Source organism: Heterodontus francisci, chromosome 4, assembly GCF_036365525.1.
Source record: "Heterodontus francisci isolate sHetFra1 chromosome 4, sHetFra1.hap1, whole genome shotgun sequence".
Classification (NCBI taxonomy): domain Eukaryota; kingdom Metazoa; phylum Chordata; class Chondrichthyes; order Heterodontiformes; family Heterodontidae; genus Heterodontus; species Heterodontus francisci.
Window position 1 is genome coordinate 11,015,284 of NC_090374.1, and position 23,707 is coordinate 11,038,990.

The 23,707-nt window shown below is 44.3% G+C and overlaps 1 protein-coding gene across 5 annotated transcripts in view; it reads left to right on the forward strand.

The window, feature by feature from the left end:
- Positions 1-23,707, forward strand: part of LOC137368887 (FYN-binding protein 1) — a 309,548-nt gene that overhangs the window by 262,715 nt on the left and 23,126 nt on the right. For all 5 annotated transcript variants that reach the window (XM_068029127.1, XM_068029126.1, XM_068029130.1 and 2 more), the window contains 2 exons: positions 9,024-9,186; positions 18,526-18,559. In XM_068029127.1, coding sequence (XP_067885228.1) covers positions 9,024-9,186; positions 18,526-18,559 — 197 coding nt within the window. The remainder of the gene's footprint in view (positions 1-9,023; positions 9,187-18,525; positions 18,560-23,707) is intronic.

Genomic DNA, 23,707 nt, shown 5'->3' on the forward strand with positions numbered 1-23,707 from the left:
TCACTATCACCGAAATGCTCTCCCATCGAGAGATCTGCCACCTGGCCTGGTTCGTTGCCAAGCACCAAATCCAACATAGCCTCCCCTCTAGTCGGCCTATCTACATATTGAGTCAGGAAACCTTCCTGGACACACCTGACAAAAACTGCTCCATCCAAACTATTTGCACTAAGGAGGTTCCAATCAATATTAGGGAAGTTGAAGTCACCCATGACAACAACCCTGTTACTTCTGCACCTTTCCAAAATCTGCCTCCCAATCTGTTCCTCCGTGTCTCTGTTGCTATTGGGGGGTCTATAGAAAACTCCCAATAAAGTGACTACTCCTTTCCTGTTTCTGACTTCCACCCATAATGACTCAGTAGACAAACCCTCCTCGACGACCTCCTTTTCTGCAGCTGTGATACTATCCCTAATTAGCAATGCCACTCCCCCACCTCTTTTACCTCCCTCCCTATTCCTTTTGAAACATCTAAACCCCGAAACATCCAACATCCATTCCTGCCTCTGTGATATCCAAGTCTCCATAATGGCCACAACATCGTAGCTCCAAGTACTGATCCATGCTCTAAGTTCATCACCCTGATTCCTGACACTTCTTGCGTTAAAATAGACACACTTCAACCCATCATACTGGCTGCAAATTTGCCCTGTCAACTGTCTAACCTTCCTCACAGACTCTCTGCACTCTGTATCTGCCTGTTCGACAGCTACCCCATCCACTGTTCCGTAGCTCCAGTTCCCATCCTCCTGCCAAACTAGTTTAAACCCTCCCGAAGAGCTCTAGCGAACCTCCCACCCAGGATATTGGTGCCCCTCCAGTTCAGATGCAATCCGTCCTTCTTGTACAGGTCCCACCTTCCCTAGAAGGTATCCCAATGATCCACATAACTGAAGCCCTCCCTCCTACACCAGCTCTGTAGCCACGTGTTCAGCTGCACTCGCTCTCTGTTTCTAGCCTCACTAGCACGTGGCACCGGTATCAGTCCTGAGATTACTACTCTGCTCATCCTGCCTTTTAGCTTCCAACCTAACTCCCTATATTCGCTTTTCAGGTCCTCATCCCTTTTCCTAGCTATGTCATTGGTACCGATGTGTAACACGACTTCTGGCTGCTCCCCCTCACCCTGAAGAATCCTGTAGACTCGATCCGAGACATCCCTGACCCTGGCACCCGGGAGGCAACATACCATCCGGGAGTCTCGTTCGCGACCACAGAATCTCCTGTCTGTTCCTCTAACCATTGAATCTCCTATCACTATCGCTCTCCTATTCTCCCCCCTTCCCTTCTGAGCCGCAGAGCCAGGCTCAATGCCAGAGACCTGGCCGCTGTGGCTTTCCCCTGGTAGGTCGTCCCCCCCACCCCCCCAACCGTATCCAAAACGGTATACTTATTATTGAGGGGAACGGCCACAGGGGATCCCTGCACTGTGTGCCTATTCCCTTTCCCTCCCCTGACGGTCACCCAGCTACCTTTATCCTGTGACTTAGGTGTCAGTACTTCCCTATAACTGCTCTCTATCACCCCCTCAGCCTCCCGCATGATCCGAAGTTCATCCAGCTCCAGTTCCCTAACGCGGTCTGTGAGCAGCTGGAGTTAGGTGCACTTCTCACATGTGAAGTCAGCGGGGACACAAGTGGTGACCCTCACCTCCCACATCCTGCAAGAGGAGCATGCAACTGCCCTAGCTTCCATCCCCTCTGCTCCAAATTGACAACAGAGAATAAAAACAAATAAAGGAAAACCTTACCTTACCAAACCCTCCACACAAGAGTCCTTTTTTTTTGGTTAGAGGAGGAGGATGGGTGGGAGACACTACACGTGTAGTGTTTCGGGTTTAGCCACTGCCCGAATATATAAGTTCACTTACCCAGCAGTCCCTGCGTCCGCGTCCGCCGAATCACGAGGTAAGTACTTTATAGTGAAACTTACCTTCCCGACTGCCCCCTGGCTCGCACTATCACCGCTACCGCTGATCAAAAGGAAGTTGCCGAATCGCCAGGTAAGTACTTTATAGTGAAACTTACCTTCCCGGCTGCCCCCTGGCTCGCATTATCACCGCTACCGCTGATCAAGAATCTATCTACCTCCACCTTAAAATTATTCAGTGACCCTGCTCCACTATCTTCTGAGGCAGAGAATTCCAAAGTCGCACAACCCTCTGAGAGAAAAAAATTCTCCTTATCTCTGTCCTAAAAGGGCGACCCCTAATTTTAAAACAGTGCCCCCTAGTTCTGGACTAAGCAAATAGATTCTGCCTTTGAACCCTCAAGTAAATTGTCCGTTTCTAGTACTTGCATCAATCATCTAAGTCATCAACAAAATCAACAAGTCTGAAGGTAGTTCATCTTTTGATGTCACAGAGCATTAAATGTCCTTGGAATACTGTCTAATTTAGGGACAAGACAAATTGAAAAATGTTCCCTCCTCTCCCGCAAGTATTTATTCTTCAGGTGTGAGCTTGGATGGTGAGTACAGATGGGCTATTTAACCATGTTAGGACCCCGCAGCACATCTGACATGCTGGATGACCTTGGATGTGATCCTTTCACACCAGTAAAGAATCCATAAATAATCAGGAATGTCTGATCTGTGTCTATCCACCCGCCTGATTCCTGTAACCCTTAACACCCTTGCCTAAAATCCTAAATAGGGTTGTTGAGATCTGGAACATACTACTTAATAGGATGGTAGAACATTCCATTGGAAATTTCAAAAGCCAACTGAACTTGTAGTTGAAGAGGACTAATTTGCAGGGTCATGAGGAGAAAGCTGGGGTGTGGAACTGAACTGGACTGCTGTTCCAAATAGTTGGCAGAGGTACGACAGGCCGAATGTCATCCTTGTGTGTTGTAAGATTGTATGTATTAGTTTTGAAATGTAGGGTAGTTTTATTTTATGTGCGGAGATGACAGCCTTTTTCTTCCAGCGATAAAAACCATGCTTAGATGATCCAGCAGTTAACTTGCTTGTTTGGCCAAGGTACGAGGAAAACCACCCCCTGTTTTTACATATGAACATACGAATTTATAGCAGAAGTAGGCCATTCGGCCCCTCTAGCCTGCTCCGCCATACAATAAGATCATAGATGAAAGCAAAATACTGCGGATGCTGGAAATCTGAAACAAAAACAAGAAATGCTGGATTCACTCAGCAGGTCTGGCAGCATCTGTGGAAAGAGAAGCAGAGTTAACGTTTCGGGTCAGTGACCCTTCTTCGGAACTGACAAATATTAGAAAAGTCACAGATTATAAACAAGTGAGGTGGGGGTTGGGCAAGAGATAACAAAGGAGAAGGTGCAGATTGGACCAGGCCACATAGCTGACCAAAAGGTCACGGAGCAAAGGCAAACAATATGTTAATGGTGTTTTGAAAGACAAAGCATTAGTACAGATTAGGTGTGAATATACTGAATATAGAACATCAGCAAGTGCAAACCTGAAGAAAAACAACCTGAAAAAAACAGTGGGTAAGCAAACTGAACAAACTAAGATGAAATGAAATAAATGCAAAAAATGTAAAAAGGAATGCAAAAAAAAAAGGAAGAAAAAATAACTAAAAATGACTAAAAATGAAAGTAAAGAGGGGGGCTGTCATGCTCTGAAATTATTGAACTCAATGTTCAGTCCGGCAGGCTGTAGTGTGCCTAATCGGTAGATGAGATGCTGTTCCTCGAGCTTGCGTTGATGTTCACTGGAACACTGCAGCAATCCCAGGACAGAGATGTGAGCATGAGAGCAGGGGGGAGTGTTGAAATGGCAAGCAACCGGAAGCTCAGGGTCCTGCTTGCGGACTGAGCGGAGATGTTCCGCAAAGCGGTCACCCAGTCTGCGCTTGGTCTCCCCAATGTAGAGGAGACCACACTGTGAGCAGCGAATACAGTATACTACATTGAAAGAAGTACAAGTAAATCGCTGCTTCACCTGAAAGGAGTGTTTGGGGCCTGGGATAGTGAGGAGAGAGGAGGTAAATGGGCAGGTATAACACCTCCTGCGATTGCAAGGGAAGGTGCCCTGGGACGGGGACGAGGTGGTGGGGGTAATGGAGGAGTGGACCAGGGTGTCGCGGAGGGAACGATCCCTTCGGAATGCTGACAGGGGAAGGGAGGGGAAGATGCGACTGGTAGTGGCATCACGCTGGAGGTGGCGAAAATGGCAGAGGATGATCCTTTGGATATGGAGGCTGGTGGGATGAAAAGTGAGGACAAGGGGAACCCTGTCACGGTTCTGGGAGGGAGGGGAAGGGGTGAGGGTAGAGGTGCGGGGAATGGGTCGGACACGGTTGAGGGCCCTGTCAACCACAGTGGGGGGAAATCCTCGGTTGAGGAAAAAGGAGGTCATATCAGAAGCACCGTCATGGAAGGTAGCATCATCAGAGCAGATGCGTCGGAGACGGAGAAACTGGGAGAATGGAATGGAGTCCTTACAGGAGGTAGGGTGTGAAGAAGTGTAGTCGAGGTAGCTGTGGGAGTCAGTGGGCTTATAATGGATATTGGTAGACAACCTATCCCCAGAGATGGAGACAGAGAAGTCGAGGAAGGGAAGGGAAGTGTCAGAGATGGACCATGTAAAGGTGAGAGAAGGGTGGAAATTGGAAGCAAAGTTGATAAAGTTTTCGAGTTCGGGGCGGGAGCAGGAAACGGCACCGATACAGTCATCAATGTACCGGAAAAAGAGTTGGGGGAGGGGGCCTGAGTAGGACTGGAACAAAGAATGCTCGACATATCCCACAAAAAGACAGGCATAATTAGGACCCATGCGGGTACCCATAGCGACACCTTTTACTTGAAGGAAGTGCGTGGAGTTGAAGGAGAAGTTGTTCAATGTGAGAACAAGTTCAGCCAGGCGGAGGAGGGTGGTGGTGGATGGGGACTGGTTGGGCCTCAGTTCCAGGAAGAAGCGGAGAGCCCTCAAACCATCCTGGTGGGGGATGGAGGTGTAGAGCGATTGGACGTCCATAGTGAAGAGGAGGCGGTTGGGACCAGGAAACTGGAAATTGTCAAAATGACGTAGGGCGTCAGAAGAGTCACGGATGTAGGTGGGAAGAGACTGGACCAGCGGAGAAAAGATAGAGTCTAGATAGGAAGAAATAAGTTCAGTTGGGCAGGAGCAGGCTGACACAATGGGTCTGCCGGGACAGTCCCGTTTGTGGATTTTGGGAAGGAGATAGAAGCGGGCTGTCCGGGGTTGCGGGACTATGAGGTTGGAAGCTGTAGAGGGAAGATCTCCAGAGGAGATGAGGTCAGTGACAGTCCTTTGGACGGTGGCTTGATGTTCGGTGGTGGGGTCATGGTCCAGAGGGAGGTAGGAAGAGGTGTCTGTGAGTTGGCGTTGAGCTTCTGCAAGGTAGAGGTCGGTACGCCATACAACAACAGCACCACCCTTGTCTGCAGGTTTGATGACCATGTCGGGGTTAGACCTGAGAGAACGGAGTGCCTCAAGTTCAGAGGGGGACAGGTTAGAGTGAGTGAGGGGGGCAGAGAAATTGAGACGACCAATGTCTCGCCGACAGTTTTCAATGAAGAGATCAAGAGCGGGTAAGAGGCCAGGGTGAGGGGTCCAGGTAGAGGGAGAATGCTGGAGGCGGGTGAATGGGTCTGCTGGTCGGGGGGAGGACTCCTGGTCAAAGAAGTGAGCCCGGAGGCGGAGGCGACGGAAGAAGAGCTCAACGTCATGCCGAGCGCGAAATTCATTGAGGTGGGGGCGTAAGGGGATAAAACTGAGTCCTTTGCTGAGTACAGAACGCTCAGCATCAGAGAGGGGGAGGTCAGAGGGTATAGTGAATACACGGCAAGGGGTCAGATCAGAAGGGGTGGGGTCAGAGGGAAGTGAAGCGGAAGGAGGATCTGGAGGGGCATTAGTCCCCATCAGCTGCTGGAGCTTGCGTTCCTTAACACCTGAAAGGAAGAAAAAAAGTTTTTTGTTAATGCGTCGGATGAGACGTAAGATGAGATGAAACTGCGGAGTAGAACAGATTTGAGATAAGGTGAGACGGTGCTGCTGGAGAGAGAGGTCCAGTGTGTGCATATGGCGGCGCATAGCACTGAGTGTAGATCTCAGGATGCGGCGAGAGTAGCAGTCTGAGGAACGTTGTATTTCTCGGAGATACCTGTGATCCTGGGTGGTTTCAAAGCATGATGGGTGAAACTGCAGTTGGAATCCACGTGGAATCAGTCGGAGCCGGAGACAGTCACTGAGGAAGGAGATGTGGCTGTGAAAACGAGTTTTGGTAGATACCTTATCAAACACCAGGAGGGAAATAGAAAGCAATGAAGGTGAACAAGGTAAAAGAGACAAACGAAAATCCCGTCGGAGAGAAGAGCAGAACTTCTTCAAGGTAGGCATTCCTGGAAGAGAAGTGGCAGTGAATTAAACACTAAAATAAAAGCAAAATACTGCGGATGCTGGAAATCTGAAACAAAAACAAGAAATGCTGGATTCACTCAGCAGGTCTGGCAGCATCTGTGGAAAGAGAAGCAGAGTTAACGTTTCGGGTCAGTGACCCTTCTTCGGAACTGACAAATATTAGAAAAGTCACAGATTATAAACAAGTGAGGTGGGGGTTGGGCAAGAGATAACAAAGGAGAAGGTGCAGATTGGACCAGGCCACATAGCTGACCAAAAGGTCACGGAGCAAAGGCAAACAATATGTTAATGGTGTTTTGAAAGACAAAGCATTAGTACAGATTAGGTGTGAATATACTGAATATAGAACATCAGCAAGTGCAAACCTGAAGAAAAACAACCTGAAAAAAACAGTGGGTAAGCAAACTGAACAAACTAAGATGAAATGAAATAAATGCAAAAAATGTAAAAAGGAATGCAAAAAAAAAAGGAAGAAAAAATAACTAAAAATGACTAAAAATGAAAGTAAAGAGGGGGGCTGTCATAGATGATCATAGATGATCTGTTTGTGTCTCGAATACCACACTCCCATCTACCCTGATAACCTTTGATTCCCTTGCCTAACAAGAATCTATCTACCCCCACCTTAAAATTATTCAGTGACCCTGCTCCACTATCTTCTGAGGCAGAGAATTCCAAAGTCGCACAACCCTCTGAGAGAAAAAAATTCTCCTTATCTCTGTCCTAAAAGGGCGACCCCTAATTTTAAAACAGTGCTCCCTAGTTCTGGACTCACCCACAAGGGGAAACATCCATTCCACATCCACCTTGTCAAGGCCGTTCAGGATCTTATATACCTCAATCAAGTCTCCCCTCACTCTTCGAAACTCCAGTGAAAACAAGCCCAGTCTGTCCAACCTTTCCTCATAAGACAACCCGCTCATTCCAAGTATCAATCTAGTAAACTTCCTCTGAACTGCCTCCAACGCATTTACATCCTTCCTTAAATAAGGAGACCAAAACTGCACACAATACCAAAACTGCACAGTTTCTTCAAAGTGACATGAGATGTTTAACGTCCACCTGAACAGGCAGGCAGGGCCTCAGTTTATATCTCATTCAAAGGATAGCTACTCCCACATCGCAGCACTCCCTCTATATTGCAGTGGAGTATAAACCTAGGTTATAAGCTCTAGCAATGGTGTGAGGTTCTAAACAACAACACTCAGACTTTCTAAAATTAGCAAACAGGCTAGTACCCTCACCCCTTCCCCTCCCTCCCAGAACCGTGACAGGGTTCCCCTTGTCCTCACTTTTCACCCCATCAGCCTCCATATCCAAAGGATCATCCTCCGCCATTTCCGCCACCTCCAGCATGATGCCACTACCAGTCGCATCTTCCCCTCCCTTCCCCTGTCAGCATTCCGAAGGGATCGTTCCCTCCACGACACCCTGGTCCACTCCTCCATTACCCCCACCACCTCGTCCCCGTCCCATGGCACCTTCCCCTGCAATCGCAGGAAGTGTAATACCTGCCCATTTACCTCCTCTCTCCTCACTATCCCAGGCCCCAAACACTCCTTTCAGGTGAAGCAGCGATTTACTTGTACTTCTTTCAATGTAGTATACTGTATTCGCTGCTCACAGTGTGGTCTCCTCTACATTGGGGAGACCAAGTGCAGACTGGGTAACCGCTTTGCGGAACATCTCCACTCAGTCCGCAAGCAGGACCCTGAGCTTCCGGTTGCTTGCCATTTCAACACTCCCCCCTGCTCTCATGCTCACATCTCTGTCCTGGGATTGCTGCAGTGTTCCAGTGAACATCAACGCAAGCTCGAGGAACAGCATCTCATCTACCGATTAGGCACACTACAGTTGCCGGACTGAACATTGAGTTCAATAATTTCAGAGCATGACAGCCCCCCATTTTACTTGCATTTTTAGTTATTTTTTCTTCCTTTTTTAAAAAATTCTTTTTTACATTTTTTACAATCTTTTTTTTGCATTTATTTCATTTCATCTTAGTTTGTTCAGTTTGCTTACCCACTGTTTTTTTTGCAGGTTTGCACTTGCTGCTGTTCAATATTCAGTGTATTAATACCTAATCTGTACTAATGCTTTGTCTTTCAACACACCATTAACATATTGTTTGCCTTTGCTCTGTGACCTTTTGGTCAGCTATGTGGCCTGGTCCAATCTAGACCTCCTTTGTTATCTCTTGCCCCACTCCCATCTCACTTGCTTATAACCTGTGACGTTTCTAATATTTGTCAGTTCCAAAGAAGGGTCACTGACCCGAAACGTTAACTCTGCTTCTCTTTTCACAGATGCTGCCAGACCTGCTGAGTGGTTCCAGCATTTCTTGTTTTTATTTCAGATTTCCAGCATCCGCAGTAGTTTGCTTTTATTTTAGTATTTTGCACTTAGTTGTTTTCTATGCTTGCATATAAATAGAGTCCTAGTATGTGAGCTTGCAGTCTCACCAATAACCGATGATCACATAAATGGTTTACCTGTGGCATAAGCACATAACCAATATAGTTGAGATCACTGTTGAATCCAGCACTTCTTGTTTTAGTTGAGATCACTGTTATTTATTCAGTTGATGACTTTTCATTTCAGTTTTTTTTAAGTATGTGAAATGCTTTGAATAACTTTTATTTTCCCTACCTCAAACAGTATGATGGAGAAATCCGAGTTCTGGGAACTGTTGAGGTTATTCAGAACTTAACTGCTAAGAAATGGGCCAACCGAGATCTGCCTGTGAAAGCAGGCGAAGTGTTAGACATTATACAGCACACCGATGACATAAAACTGCTCTGTCGGAATGAAGAAGGAAAATGTAAGTTTTTTTTAAATGAATAGTGTCTTAAAACTTTAGTGAGAGATTGGTACTTTGTTTTATTCCTCAATTTTCTCCCTTACTCTCCAATAGGAGAGGAAATACTATAGTTCGAGTACTTTAGATGGGTCAGTTTTTGTCCAGTGTGTGCAGGAGGGTTTTCTGACACAGTATGTAGACAGGCCAACCAGGGGCGATGCCACATTGGATTTGGTACTGGGTAATGAACCCGGCCAGGTATTAGATTTAGATGTAGGTGAGCACTTTGGTGATAGTGATCACAATTCGGTTAGGTTTACCTTAGAGATGGGCAGGGACAGGTATATACCGCAGGGCAAGAATTATAGCTGGGGGAAAAGAAATTATGATGCGATTAGGCAAGATTTAGGATGCGTAGGATGGGGAAGGAAACTGCAGGGGATGGGCACAATCGAAATGTGGAGCTTATTCAGGGAGCAGCCACTGCGTGTCCTTGAATAGTATGTACCTGTCAGGCAGGGAGGAAGTTGTCGAGCGAGGGAGCCGTGGTTTACTAAAGAAGTTGAAGCACGTCAAGAGGAAGAAGAAGGCTTATGTTAGGATGAGACGTGAAGGCTCAGTTAGGGCACTTGAGAGTTACAAGCTAGCCAGGAAGGATCTAAAGGGAGAGCTAAGAAGAGCGAGGAGAGGACACGAGAAGTCATTGGCGGATAGGATCAAGGAAAACCCTAAGGCTTTCTATAGGTATATCAGGAATAAAAGAATGACTAGAGTTAGATGAGGGCCAATCAAGGATAGTAGTGGGAAGTTGTGTGTGGAATCAGAGGAGGTAGGGGAAGCGTTAAATGAATATTTTTCGTCAGTATTTACAGTAGAGAAAGAAAATGTTGTCGAGGAGAATACTGAGATACAGACTACTAGGCTAGATGGGATTGAGGTTCACAAGGAGGAGGTGTTATCAATTTTGGAAAGTGTGAAAATAGATAAGTCCCCTGGGCCAGATGGGATTTATCCTAGGATTCTCTGGGAAGCCAGGGAGGAGATTGCAGAGCCTTTGTCCTTGATCTTTATGTCGTCATTGTCGACAGGAATAGTGCCGGAAGACTGGAGGATAGCAAATGTTGTCCCCTTGTTCAAGAAGGGGAGTAGAGACAGCCCTGGTAATTATAGACCTGTGAACCTTACTTTGGTTGTGGGTAAAATGTTGGAAAAGGTTATAAGAGATAGGATTTATAATCATCTTGCAAAGAATAAGTTCATTAGAGATAGTCAGCACGGTTTTGTGAAGGGTAGGTCGTGCCTCACAAACCTTACTGAGTTTTTTTGAGAAGGTGACCAAACAGGTGGATGAGGGTAAAGCCGTGGATGTGGTGTATATGGATTTCAGTAAGGCATTTGATAAGGTTCCCCACGGTAGGCTATTGCAGAAAATACGGAAGTATGGGATTGAAGGTGATTTAGTGCTTTGGATCAGAAATTGGCTAGCTGAAAGAAGACAGAGGGTGGTGGTTGATGGTAAATGTTCATCCTGGAGTTTAGTTACTAGTGGTGTACCGCAAGGATCTATTTTGGGGCCACTGCTGTTTGTCATTTTTATAAATATTTTTATAAATAAATAGGAATATGGGATTAGTGTAGGATTAGTTTAAATGGGTGGTTGATGTTCGGCACAGACTCGGTGGGCCGAAGGGCCTGTTTCAGTGCTGTATCTCTAATCTAATCTAAATGACCTGGATGAGGGTGTAGAAGGGTGGGTTAGTAAATTTGCGGATGACACGAAGGTCGGTGGAGTTGTGGATAGTGCCGAAGGATGTTGTAGGTTACAGAGGGACATAGATAGGCTGCAGAGCTGGGCTGAGAGATGGCAAATGGAGTTTAATGCGGAAAAGTGTGAGGTGATTCACTTTGGAAGGAGTAACAGGAATGCAGAGTACTGGGCTAATGGGAAGATTCTTGGTAGTGTAGATGAACAGAGAGATCTTGGTGTCCAGGTACATAAATCCCTGAAAGTTGCCACCCAGGTTAATAGGGCTGTTAAGAAGGCATATGGTGTGTTAGCTTTTATTAGTAGGGGGATCGAGTTTTGGAGCCACGAGGTCATGCTGCAGCTGTACAAAACTCTGGTGCAGCCGCACCTGGAGTATTGCATGCAGTTCTGGTCACCGCATTATAGGAAGGATGTGGAAGCTTTGGAAAGGGTGCAGAGGAGATTTACTAGGATGTTGCCTGGTATGGAGGGAAGGTCTTACGAGGAAAGACTGAGGGACTTGAGGTTGTTTTCGTTAGAGAGAAGGAGGAGGAGAGGTGACTTAATAGAGACATATAAGATAATCAGAGGGTTAGCTAGGGTGGATAGTGAGTCTTTTTCCTCGGATGGTGATGGCAAACACGAGGGGACATAGCTTTAAGTTGAGGGGTGATAGATATAGGACAGATGTCAGAGGTAGTTTCTTTACGCAGAGAGTAGTAGGGGCGTGGAACGCCCTGCCTGCAACAGTAGTAGACTCGCCAACTTTAAGGGCATTTAAGTGGTCATTGGATAGACATATGGATGAAAATGGAATAGTGTAGGTCAGATGGTTTCACAGGTCGGCGCAACATCGAGGGCCGAAGGGCCTGTACTGCGCTGTAATGTTCTATGTTCTATATGTTCTATGATTCAAGCTGGGATACTGTTCACTGGGCAACACTCTGATACCTCAGCTAAGTGCTGATTCTTTATGTGTGAGCCTAGGCATTAAGTTTTGACAGGCGCACCTGACACCCACACACACAAACTTGCATTTATAATATGCCTTTAATGTAGTAAAATGTCACAAGGCGCTTCAAAAGAGTTTTATCAAACAAAATTTGACACTGAACTACATAAAGAAATACCAGGACAGGTGACCGATAGTCGGTTTTAAGGGGTATCTTAAACAATGGAATTGTAGGTGTTGAGAGACGCAGGAAAGTGGTTAGAGATGTGATCGAGACTATGTGAGGAGTGAGACCATGTGAGATTGCAAGGTTGAGGGCTGGCTATGAATATGTGTTGGTAAGTTTATATTGAAAGACAGTTTATATTGAAGGAGTAAGGAGGACAATGAACTAAGAGGAGAGAAGGAAAGGAGAGAAATGTGGAGAGGTTTAAGGAAGGAATTCCAGAGCTTTGGATTTAAGCAGTTGAAGTCACAGTCACCAGTGGAGGGGTAAAAAAAACTGGGATGTGGAAGAGGCCAGAATTAGAGGAGCATAGAGATCTTGAAGGGTTGTAGGGCTGGAGTTTAGAGTTAGGGAGTGAGTGAGCGAGCCTATGGAGGGATTTGAAAACAAGGTGTACACTTTGCATCAGCAGATAGAGATCAGAGATGGCAACTTTGATGGATTTTAACCCCCATCAAGACCACAGATGCCAATTTTAGTGTCGAAACTGCACCCCAGTGAATTGCAGATAACTGAGTTCAAACAAAGTTTGAACATTGGCTTTTCTGATCTGCATCATTGTGTACCACACAACATGATACATTTACTAACTGAGCTATAGATTGAATGGAATCAGTCACTGAAGGGAATTCATTACTGACGTCAGCTGCATGGGTTCTGATGGGTTTGCAGATCCAAAACAGAAGGCCAACAAGGAGATGGGAAATTCTGGTACCATGTACTAGAGGTTCCAGGAAGGACAATAGTTTCAAAAAAATCCTCCTACGCTGATGTTCTTATTTAAAAAAAGATGGAGATGTAGGTGTTGAGAGATACAAGGGGAATGATCAGAGACTATGGGTGGCACAGTGGTTAGCACCGCAGTCTCACAGCTCCAGTGACCTGGGTTCAGTTCTGGGTACTGCCTGTGCGGAGTTTGCAAGTTCTCCCTGTGACCGCGTGGGTTTCCGCCAGGTGCTCTGGTTTCCTCCCACAGCCAAAAACTAGCAGGTTGTTAGGTAAATTGGCCATTGTAAATTGCCCCTAGTGTAGGCAGGTGGTAGGAGAATGGTGGGGATGTGGTAGGGAATATGGGATTAATATAGGATTAGTATAAATGGGTGGTTGTTGGTCGGCACAGACTCAGTGGGCCGAAGGGCCTGTTTCAGTGCTGTACCTCTAATTAAAATTAAAAAATAAAAAACTTTGAGAGTAGCGAGGCCACGTGAGATGGCAAGGTTAAGGGGGTGCCTGTGAATATACATTTGAAAGTTTATATTGAAGGAGAAGTTTAAAAAGTTGTGAAATGTGGTTCTGGAGAAGAATGGAGCAGGTCACTGGGAAAGAACACAAGAGCAATGAAGAGGTTCTCAGGATGGTGCAGGAGGATAGAACGTTACATACATATGAACATATGAATTAGGAGCAGGAGTAGGCGACTCGAGCCCGCTCCGCCATTCAATAAGATCATGGCTGATCTGATTGTAACCTCGACTCCACATTCCCACCTACGCCCGATAAGCCTTTCATCCCTTTGCTTATCAAGAATCTATGTCCGCTGCCTTAAAAATATATAAAGACGCTGCTTCCACTGTCTTTTGAGAGAATAGAGTTCTAAAGACTCACGACCCTCTGCGAAAAAAAAATTCTCCTTATCTGTGTCTTAAATGGGCAAACCCTTATTTTTAAATGGTGACCCCTAGTTCTAGATTCTCCCACATGGGGAAACATCTTTTCCACATCCACCCTGTCAAGACCCCTCAGGATCTTAGTTTAGTAAACCTTCTCTGAACTGCTTCCAACGCATTTACATCCTTCCTTAAATAAGGAGACCAACACTGTACACAATGCTCTGCATAACTGAAGCAGAACCTCCCTACTTTTGTTTTCAATTGCCCTTGCAATAAACGATAATATTCTATTAGCTTTCCTAATTATTTACTGAATCTGCATACTAGCCTTTTGCCATTCATGCACTCGGCCAGCCGGATCCCTCTGCATCTCAGAGCTCTACAATCTCTCACCATTTAGATAATATGCTTCTTTTTTATTCTTCCTGCCAAAATGGACAATTTCACATTTTCCCACATTATACTCCATTTGCCAGATCTTTGCCCACTCACTTGACCTATCTATATCCCTTTGTAGCATGCTTATGTCCTCTTCACAACTTACTTTCCTACCTATCTTTGTGTCATCAGCAAATTTAGCAACCATTCGTTTGGTCCCTTTATCCAAGTCATTTATATAAATTGTAAAAAGTTGAGAGACTGCACATCACCGTTACATCTTGCCAACCAGAAAATTACCCATTTATGCCTACTCTGTTTCCTATTAGCGAGCCAATCTTCTATCCATGCCAATATGTTACCCCCTATACCATGAGCTTTTATTTTCTGCAGTAACCTTTGATGTGGCACCTTATCAAATGCCTTCTGGAAGTACAGTATATCCACCAGTTCGCCATTATCCACAGCACATGTTACTTCTTCAAAGAACTTCAATAAATTGGTTAAACATGCTTTCCCTTTCACAAAATCTTGTTTTTTTTATTAATTGGTGGGATGTGGGCATTGCTGGCTAGGCCAGCATTTGTTGCCTATCCTTAATTGCCCTTGAACTGAGTGGATAGCTAGGCCATTTCAGAAGGCATTTAAGGGTCAACCACATTGCTGTGGGTCTGGAGTCACATGTAGGCCAGACCTACATGTGAAACCAGGTAAGGATGGCAGATTTCTTTCCCTAAAGGACATGAGTGAAACAGATGGGTTTTTACAACATCCACAGTGGTTTCATGGTCACTATTAGACTAGTTTTTAATTCCAGAATTTTTTTTTATTAATTGAGTTCAAATTTCACCATCTTCCATGGTGGGATTCAAATCCATGTCCCCAGAGCATTCGCCAGGGCCTCTGGATTACTAGTTCAGTGACATTACACTACGCCACTAAATTTTTCTAAGTGCCCTGCTATAACGATTAATAGCTTCTAACATTTTCCCAAAGACAGATGTTAAGCCAACCTGCCTGTAGTTTCCTGCTTTCCGTCTCCCTCCCTTTTTGAATAAAGGAGTTAGATTGGCTATTTTCCAATCTAATGGAACCTTCCCCGAATCTAGGGAATTTTGGAAAGTTAACTATTTCACTAGCCACTTCTTTTAAGACCCTAGGATGAAGTCCATCAACACTTGTCAGCCCACAGCTCCAACAATTTGCTCAGTACCACTTCTCTGTAATTTTCTTGAGTTCCTCCCTCCCTTCCATTTCCTGGTTTACAGCTATTTCTGGGATGTTACTTGTATCCTCGATGGCACAATACTTGTTTAATTCATCTGTCATCTTATTTTCCCTTATTAATTCCCCAGACTCACTTTCTATAGGACCAACGCTCACTCTGTTAACTCTCTTCTTTTTTAAATATCTATAGAAACTCTTACTATCTGTCTTTATATTTCTAGCCAGCTTTCTCTCATACTCTTATATTTTTCTCCTTATCAATCCTTTAGTTATTCTTTGCTTTTTTTTATATTTTGTCCAATCTTCTGACCTGCCACCCACCTTTGCACAATTATATGCTTTTTCTTTAAGTTTGATACTATCTTTAACTTTTTTAGTTAACCTCGGATGGTGGGTCCTCCCCTTGGAATTTTTCTCCTACGTTGGAATATATCTATTTTGTGTATTCTGAAATATCCCCTTAAATGTCTGCCTCTGTATCTCTATTGACCTATCCCTTAACCTAATTTGCCAGTTCACTTTAGCTAGCTCTGCTTTCGTGCCCTTATAATTGCCCTTATTTCAGTTTAAAATACTAGTCTTGGACCCACTCTTTCCCTCAAACTGAATATAAAATTCAGTCATTTTGTGATCGCTGTTACCTAGGGGTGCCTTCACTATGATATCATGAATTAACAAAGAACAAAGAAAATTACAGCACAGGAACAGGCCCTTCGGCCCTCCAAGCCTGCGCCGATCCAGATCCTCTATTTAAACCTATCGCCTATTTTCTAAGGGTCTGTATCTCTTTGCTTCCTGCCCATTCATGTATCTGTCTAGATACATCTTAAAAGACGCTATGGTGCCCGCGTCTACCACCTCCGCTGGCAACGCGTTCCAGGCACCCACCACCCTCTGCGTAAAGAACTTTCCACGCATATCCCCCCTAAACTTTTCCCCTCTCACTTTGAACTAATCCTATCTCATTGCACAATACCAGGTCTAGTATAGCCTGCACTCTGGTTAGATCCAGAACATGCTGTTCTCAGAAACTATCCTGAAAACATTTTATTTCTAGGCTACCTTTGCCCATCTGAACTTTCCAGTATGTATGTAAATTAAAAATCCCCCATGAATATCGCTGTACCTTTCTGACAAGCTTCCATTATTTCTTCCTTTATACTCTGTTCTACCATGTGGTTACCGTTACACCACTCCCATAAGTGACTTCTTACCTTTATCATTTCTCATCTCTACCCAAACTGCTTCTACATCCTGGTTTCCTGAACTTAGGTCATCCCTCTCTAATTGCTAATACCATCAGTAATTAACAGAGCTACCCCTCCATCTTTTCCTATCTTCCTGTCCTTCCTAAATATCATGTATCCTTCAATATTCAGGTCCCAATCTATGACATCCTGCAGCCATGTCTCTGTAATGGCTATCAGATCGTACTTATTTATTTCTAATTGCGCTATCAGTTCACCTGTTTTGTTTCCAATGCTACGTGCATTCAGGTACAGAGCCTTTAGTTTTGTCCTTTATTATTTTTGTAACCTCTAGCCTTAACTGATGATTTACTCTTAGATTTATATTCTCTGTCCCTTCCTGTCATGGGCTGTTTATCATTTCCCAGATTAGGATCTTTCTCTCTTGCCTTGTCTCTACTCTTTGACTTTCCAATCTTCCCAAATTTAATCCCTTGCCCCGACTATTTACTTTAAAACCCTCTCTACTTCCCTATTTATGCAGCTCGCTAGAACACCAGCCCCAGCATGGTTCAGGTGTAGACTGTCCTAAGGTTACAGCCCCCACTTTCCCTAATACTGGTGCCCGTTTCCCTCGAACCAGAACCCATTTCTACCACACCAGTCTTTGAGCCTTGCATTCATTTCTCTAATCCTATTTGCCCTATGCCAATTTGTATGTGGCTCAGGTAATAATCCAAAGATTATTACCTTTTGAGGTTTTGCTTCTTAATTTAATATCGAGAAAAGGCAACAAGGTTGGATTGGCCAAATCCTAAAACATGAGAACTTGCTGAAGGAAGATTAGAGGAATGCAAACCAACAGGAAGAAAGAGAATGATGATGTTGGACAACTTGAAATTGAAAATGGGAGGCTCCTACGAGCAACTGAAGAAGAAAGCACAAGACAGCAAGGTGTAAAGAAATGAGCAGAGGACCTGCCCTTAGGCAGATCCCTATAATAATTTAAGGAGTATAGGAGAGTAGTGAGCTCAGAGGAGAAAGGGGGAAGGGGGGTGAGACAGAGATTAAAATCTCCAAGGTGAAATTTGGTGATAAGGGCCACACTGTCACTTTGGGTGGGGCAAATGGTGGAAAGTATAACCAGGCAAGGTTTTAATACCTGTGAACTGGGCTTCAAAGCTAGAATGTCAATACAAACATCACAATTAGTTAATGTTATTAATTAATATAACTTGACCTGAAAGTGCTTGATGATGATATTACTTGATGATCTCACCTGAAGGGTCACAAAATAAAAAGATTGAAAACAAATGGTGACAAGATTGCAAATTTACTTTTCGCTGTTTTCTTTAACCTTTAAATCTAAGACCAATTCCTCAGACCCTATTCCACTGATGTAAGTACAGAGGAGCAGAACCTCTGTCCACCTTCCTTCACCCTCCCTGCCATCGAGGTCAGACAGCCCAACCCCAATTCCATGAAGGTGCTAATTTGCATAACCAGGTTGCAGTTGCAAGGGTACATCAGTGATGCAGTCCCCAGTTCTAGCTGATCTGTCCTTGTGAAGCAGCGTGGAGACCCCTGGAGGTATTCAAGTAAGTGCTCCTCCTAGCCCAATGCGAAAAATGTCTTTAAAAAACCTACCTGTTTTGGCCTCCCCTGATCCTGACTCTATTTTTCCTGCTGGGTTGCCCTGGCTGAAATGGCACATCCCTTTCCCTGCTCAGGCCAGTTAAAGTAGCTGATGAGGTGCCCATGACATCATCGTAACCCAATCTGCATATTTAAATATTCCCCACCTGTTTCCCATGGGTGTCCTTCCTGCCTATTCAGATAAGCAGGTTCAAGTAGATTGCAGGAAGGAAGCAGGAAGTCAGTCTCCGGTGATTAAAATTGCCATTGCTGTGTCTATTTTGGATGCTGAAAGGTCTTTTCAGTATTTTCAATTGTGGTGCCATATCAGCATTTATGAATCCTGTTTATCATATATGATTACTAAATTGACTCCTTTTCTTTTTTAAAAAAAATAGTTGGATATGTTCAGAAAGTCACCTTGGCATTAGGGTGAGTATATCTTTCAATGTATTAATGCTGTGATTCCTTCTTTAAGCCTCCTAGTAGTAGACTCCTTTTTAAATGGTTTTTTTTAGCATTTGATGTTTTATTAAAGGTGCTATTCCACCAAGACTTTTCTGTTCAGTTTTCCAAAGAAATGAAAACTTAAAGTTAATTTCTCGCAGTTAAAATAAAACATGATCTTGACAGCAGGGATAGGTACTGATATGTTGCACCATGGACATTTGACAAAATTATTGACTCAGCCACAGACATGGGGGAAATTAAAAGCAAAATACTGCGAATGCTGGAAATCTGAAATAAAAACAAGAAATGCTGGAATCACTCAGCAGGTCTGGCAGCATCTGTGGAAAGAGAAGCAGAGTTAACTTTTCGGGTCAGTGACCCTTCAACGGACCCTTCCGATGAAGGGTCACTGACCCGAAACGTTAACTCTGCTTCTCTTTCCACAGATGCTGCCAGACCCGCTGAGTGATTCCAGTATTTCTTGTTTTTATTATGGGGGAAATTAATCTGCATATAAAGTATATAGCCAATCTAATGCCATCAAAACACAGTCCGATTTAAAACACATTTCTCCCTGTAAACAAAGTAGCTAAGCATACAAACCTCAAACAGCACAACTGTATTAGCTAGCTAGCAAGCAAAATAGTATGCAATGCCAATGCGAATTACTTTTGTTGACAGAATAGAGCTAGCTACACCATGTCACAGGATCATAGATGGACTTTATCGGATGAACTCTATGGATTCACACTGGGCTGAATTTTTCTAGTTTGCCGCCGATTTCGGCAGCAAGTTTCAAAAACGGCAGTGCGCACGGACAAGCTTTACTCTGCGGAGCTGCCGCAATATTTAGCATAACGGCTCATTTAAATGGCAGGGACGGACCGCCACATCCGATGATATGGAGGGGGTGGGCGCTTCATCCCCGGCAATGGTGTCCGGTGCCACTGCGCCAGCATCGGAGCCATCTGTAAAGGGCTTAAAGCCCTTCAGTTTAATTTATATTTTTTAAGTTGCAAGAGTTATCTAATTAAAATGAAAAATGTACTAAAAGTTACAATTCCCTCTCCCACCCACCCCACTGACTAAACACTTTATTAATTGTCCTCCCCCCCAAAAAAAACTTAACTTGCGATCCTGACCTTTCCCCGCCAAAATTTATAACCTTTTACCTTCAGCCTCTTCCCACCATCCTCTCCACCAATCACATTAGTTTTCCCCTCCCCCCCATCGCCCTGAAAAACCCTCCCAACCAGTGTTCCGCCTTTGATCTCCAAGCAGAGATCCAAAGGCGCAGGAGTTCCGGCCACTGGCCAGAATATCGCAGCGGCATGGCCGTCGGTAGCAGGTAAGTGATTAATTAATTTTAATGGATAACATACTTAAATTGTGATGGCTCCGCTGAGCAGCAGGGGGCCTGCTATGAGGCCTTGCTGCTGCCAGTAATATGGGGCAGGGCCTTCGTGGCATCAAGGCCCGTGGAGGGCCTCTCCAACAGTATTTTCCAGGCCTCCCCAGCACGAACCCCAACGTTGGGGGCCCAGTAAAATTCAGCCCACTGTGTCAGGAGTGCAAATTCAGCCAATAACCCATGAAGCTCAAGGAGAGGATTGTTACTGAGATTATTGAGGTGAGGCAGACGAAAAATCAGCAATAGGAAGACAGACCATTTCTCTCACAGCTATTGTCACAAGACCATTTAACCCTTGATGGTCAATGTTTGTGCAACTTCTCCACCTACTTGTAATATGTGTCTGAAGACAGGACATCCAGCAAAAGGGCAGTGATCTTCAAATCAGGAGAATCTTATAGACTGGAACTTCAGAACAGTCATGTAAAATAGAAAAGCAGAGTGGGACAGGAAGGGACAGAGAGATTAATGGTAGGTAGTCAAGACTAGTTTATTCTTCTTGACAGGCTGTTAAACTAGGTCCTGGTTTCTAAAATACAGAAATAACAACATCTCTCATGGACAAAATATCATTTACTTACCAAAGCTAGTGACAAAATTAGATAAACACAATTACAAGGAAAGAGCGTCCTTCAGTTCCTCCAATAAAGCGATTCTTTCAAATTCACTTATGTCTATATCTCAGTCTATCACTGTCGATTACAATTCAGCTCTGACAAGATGATTATTAACAAAAATCTTTTCTGCAAAAAGTTGAATGGTTGTTACTGCATGTATCAGTTACAAAATGTTTAGTCACTAAAGATTGTATTCCAGACTAACCAATTTATTTCCAAGCCTTATCCATTAGCAAAGGTGCACTTTTAACATAATGTGCTACAGACAGCTTTCAAATGCCATTGGCCAGTCAGGTTATCTGTCCTCAAACTGGATAGTAAATGATGTACATTGCAGATACTGGTCTTTGACATACTTGCAAAACTTGTCTTTTAATCCAATTCGCAGCACAAAAACATCAGTTAATGACTTTCTAACATGGTCATTGAAACATAATAAAAAAAATTCTATGTCTTCCCCTACAGTTTTTAAAATTGCAAATGCACCATGGATTTTAGGAACATGGGAAATAGGAGCAGTAGTAGGTCATTCAGCCCATCGAGCCTCTTCTGCCATTCAAACAGATCATGGCTGATCATCTACTTCTACGCCATTTTTCCCCACTATCCCCATATCCCTTGATGTCATTCTTATCCAGAAATCTGTTGATTTGTTGAAGAATCGTAGACAGTTCATCATAGATTAAGGTTTATTAAAGATATCCATAATCTTGTATTCACTAACTATTGTATATAGGTCAGCGGCATCCTGTTTTTGCCAATATCACATAGCCGCATTACATGATACTCTTGTATACATGAGGAACTTACAGTGCTGATATCTGAAGATTCCTTGGATTTTCTTGCCTGTTTTCTTCTCAGTACAAGTTCTGGAATAAGGTAATTCCAAATGGATAGCAGCAGAATTGTGACATTTATATTGAAGTAAAGATCTAGCAACTTTCAACATGTCACTGAGCTTGTGTCCCAAGTGAAAGTAATGCATGCCAGAGTGGATATCGAGACATTCCCTAAGTAACCTTTGCCATTTTAAAATGAATTTACATAACACAAGCCTTTAAACGTGTTTTAAAATAACCTAGCTGCTATTTTGAAACACAAGGTTAAAGGCTTGGAGCAGGGGTGTCAAACCTTTTCACTTGGGAGGCCTGATTGCAATTTTTGTCTTACATAGGGGGCCAATGAGACAATTTAGGAAAGACAAAGGCATTAAAAATTAACCTTACTATTAATCAAAACAAGAAATGTGCACTTTTCTAAAGAACCTTTAAATAAGAAGTCTAATTTATTGTCTTACTTTCTTGTCACTAGTTGGACACTGATTTAGTGAGATAACTGGCATCAATTTTTCTTGCACAAGTAGTCAATGTTTGCCTGCGCACTTCTTATAGTGATGCGGAATATTCCGAATAGATGTCCATCTGTCAGCAGTGATCTTGATCACTCTCTCTCCCTCTCCCCCCTTCTCTGTGTTATTTCCCCCTCTCTTGTCATTCCCCCTATGTTGTCCCCCCTCCCTCTGACCCCTCCTCTCTTTCTGTCCCCCCCACTCACTCTCTCTGTTCCCCTGCTCTCTATCAATCTCTCTCTCTGTTCTCCTGCTCTCTCTCTCACTCTGTCCCTCTCCCTCTCTCTTTCCCTCTTCCTCTCTCTCTCTGTGCCCCCTCTCTTTCTGGTCAGTCTCTCTCTCTCTCTGCCCCCTCTCTCACTCTCTGCAACACCCCCACCCCTCCCCCTCCCTGGTCACCCTCTTTCTCTGTCTGCCCCCTCTTTTTCCCTCTTCCTGTCCCCCATCTCTCTCTCTCTGGCCCCTATCTCCCTTCTCTCTCTCTTTCTCCCTCTCTGCCCCCTCTCCCTTGCGCTCTGTCACCCCTCTCTGACCTCTCCTCCCTCTCTCCCTGTCCCCCCTCTCTCTTGCTGGCCCCTCTCTCTCTACCCCCTCTCTCTCCTTCTGTCCCCCTCGCTCTCTGTCCTCCCCACTCTCTCTCTCTGCCCCTCTGTTTCCCCCTCTCTCTCTGCTACCCTTTCTCTCTGCCTCCCTCTTTTTCTCTCTCTCCCCCTTCTCTCTCTCTCCCCCCTTCTCTCTCTCGACCCCTCTTTCTCAGTTCTCCACCTCTCTCCCCCACCCCTCTATCTGACCATTGCTGAGAGCGGTAACAGCAGTTTCTGAACTCTGGACAGATTCAGGGTTTTCCGGCGGGTTTTGAAAAAAAATCAGAACCCGCTGGAAAACTCCGAATCTGTCCGAAGTTTGGAAACTGCTGTTCCCACTCTCAGCACCTGTCAGCTGTGAATATGGAAAGGCGTGTCATTAGATAAAGACCTAAACTTAGAATTCCAATTCAGCTGTGAAACTGACAGTGTGATTTTTTAAAAGATTTTTTTAAACCAGTCTGGTAGGAAAGAAGAAGCCAATAGGAAATTTCTCATCCCTGAAATTACCAGTCATGGACCTCAAATTTTTTTTACCATGGACACTGGTGTCTGTGTACGGATGTGTCGCCAACTCCTGCTTGACAGCTGTTCTACAGCTCTCAAATATAAGAGCAAGAATGATCGCAACACTTAAGGGAGAAAGTTCAATGTAGATAAATATTAGTTCAGTTATAGCAGCAATATGCCATAGGCATAAGATTTGAGTGGCCTTGCTGTCCTATGTTTCAAACTGACTGCAAATACCCTTGCTGTAGATGGCAAAGCTGTAGGTCAGCTGACCCAGAGTAAGTCGAGGCATTTGTCCTCTGTTATTGGCTGGTAGCTATGCCAAAGTCTGGTGTTTGCTAATCACCTTGGAATTTTCTGGGTGGAATGTATGTTTTCTGCAGTCTCCTAATTATATCTCTTAATGTAACATTTACCCTCAGTACCTACCCAACTAACAGTTTATGCCAATCTATCATTCTTAGTCTGCCTTCCTGAAATTAAGTCATTGTTGTATACGTTTTATAATCTTATTTATTAAGTTATAATGTAGCCATTGTTAGCTAGCTGCTCTCTGACACTGCTTCCACCATTCCTTATTAGCATAATAGTAAGTCAAGTACTGCTGGCCCCTTATAGTTTCCATGACCATTTCAGTCGTATACCAGAAAGAATAATCCA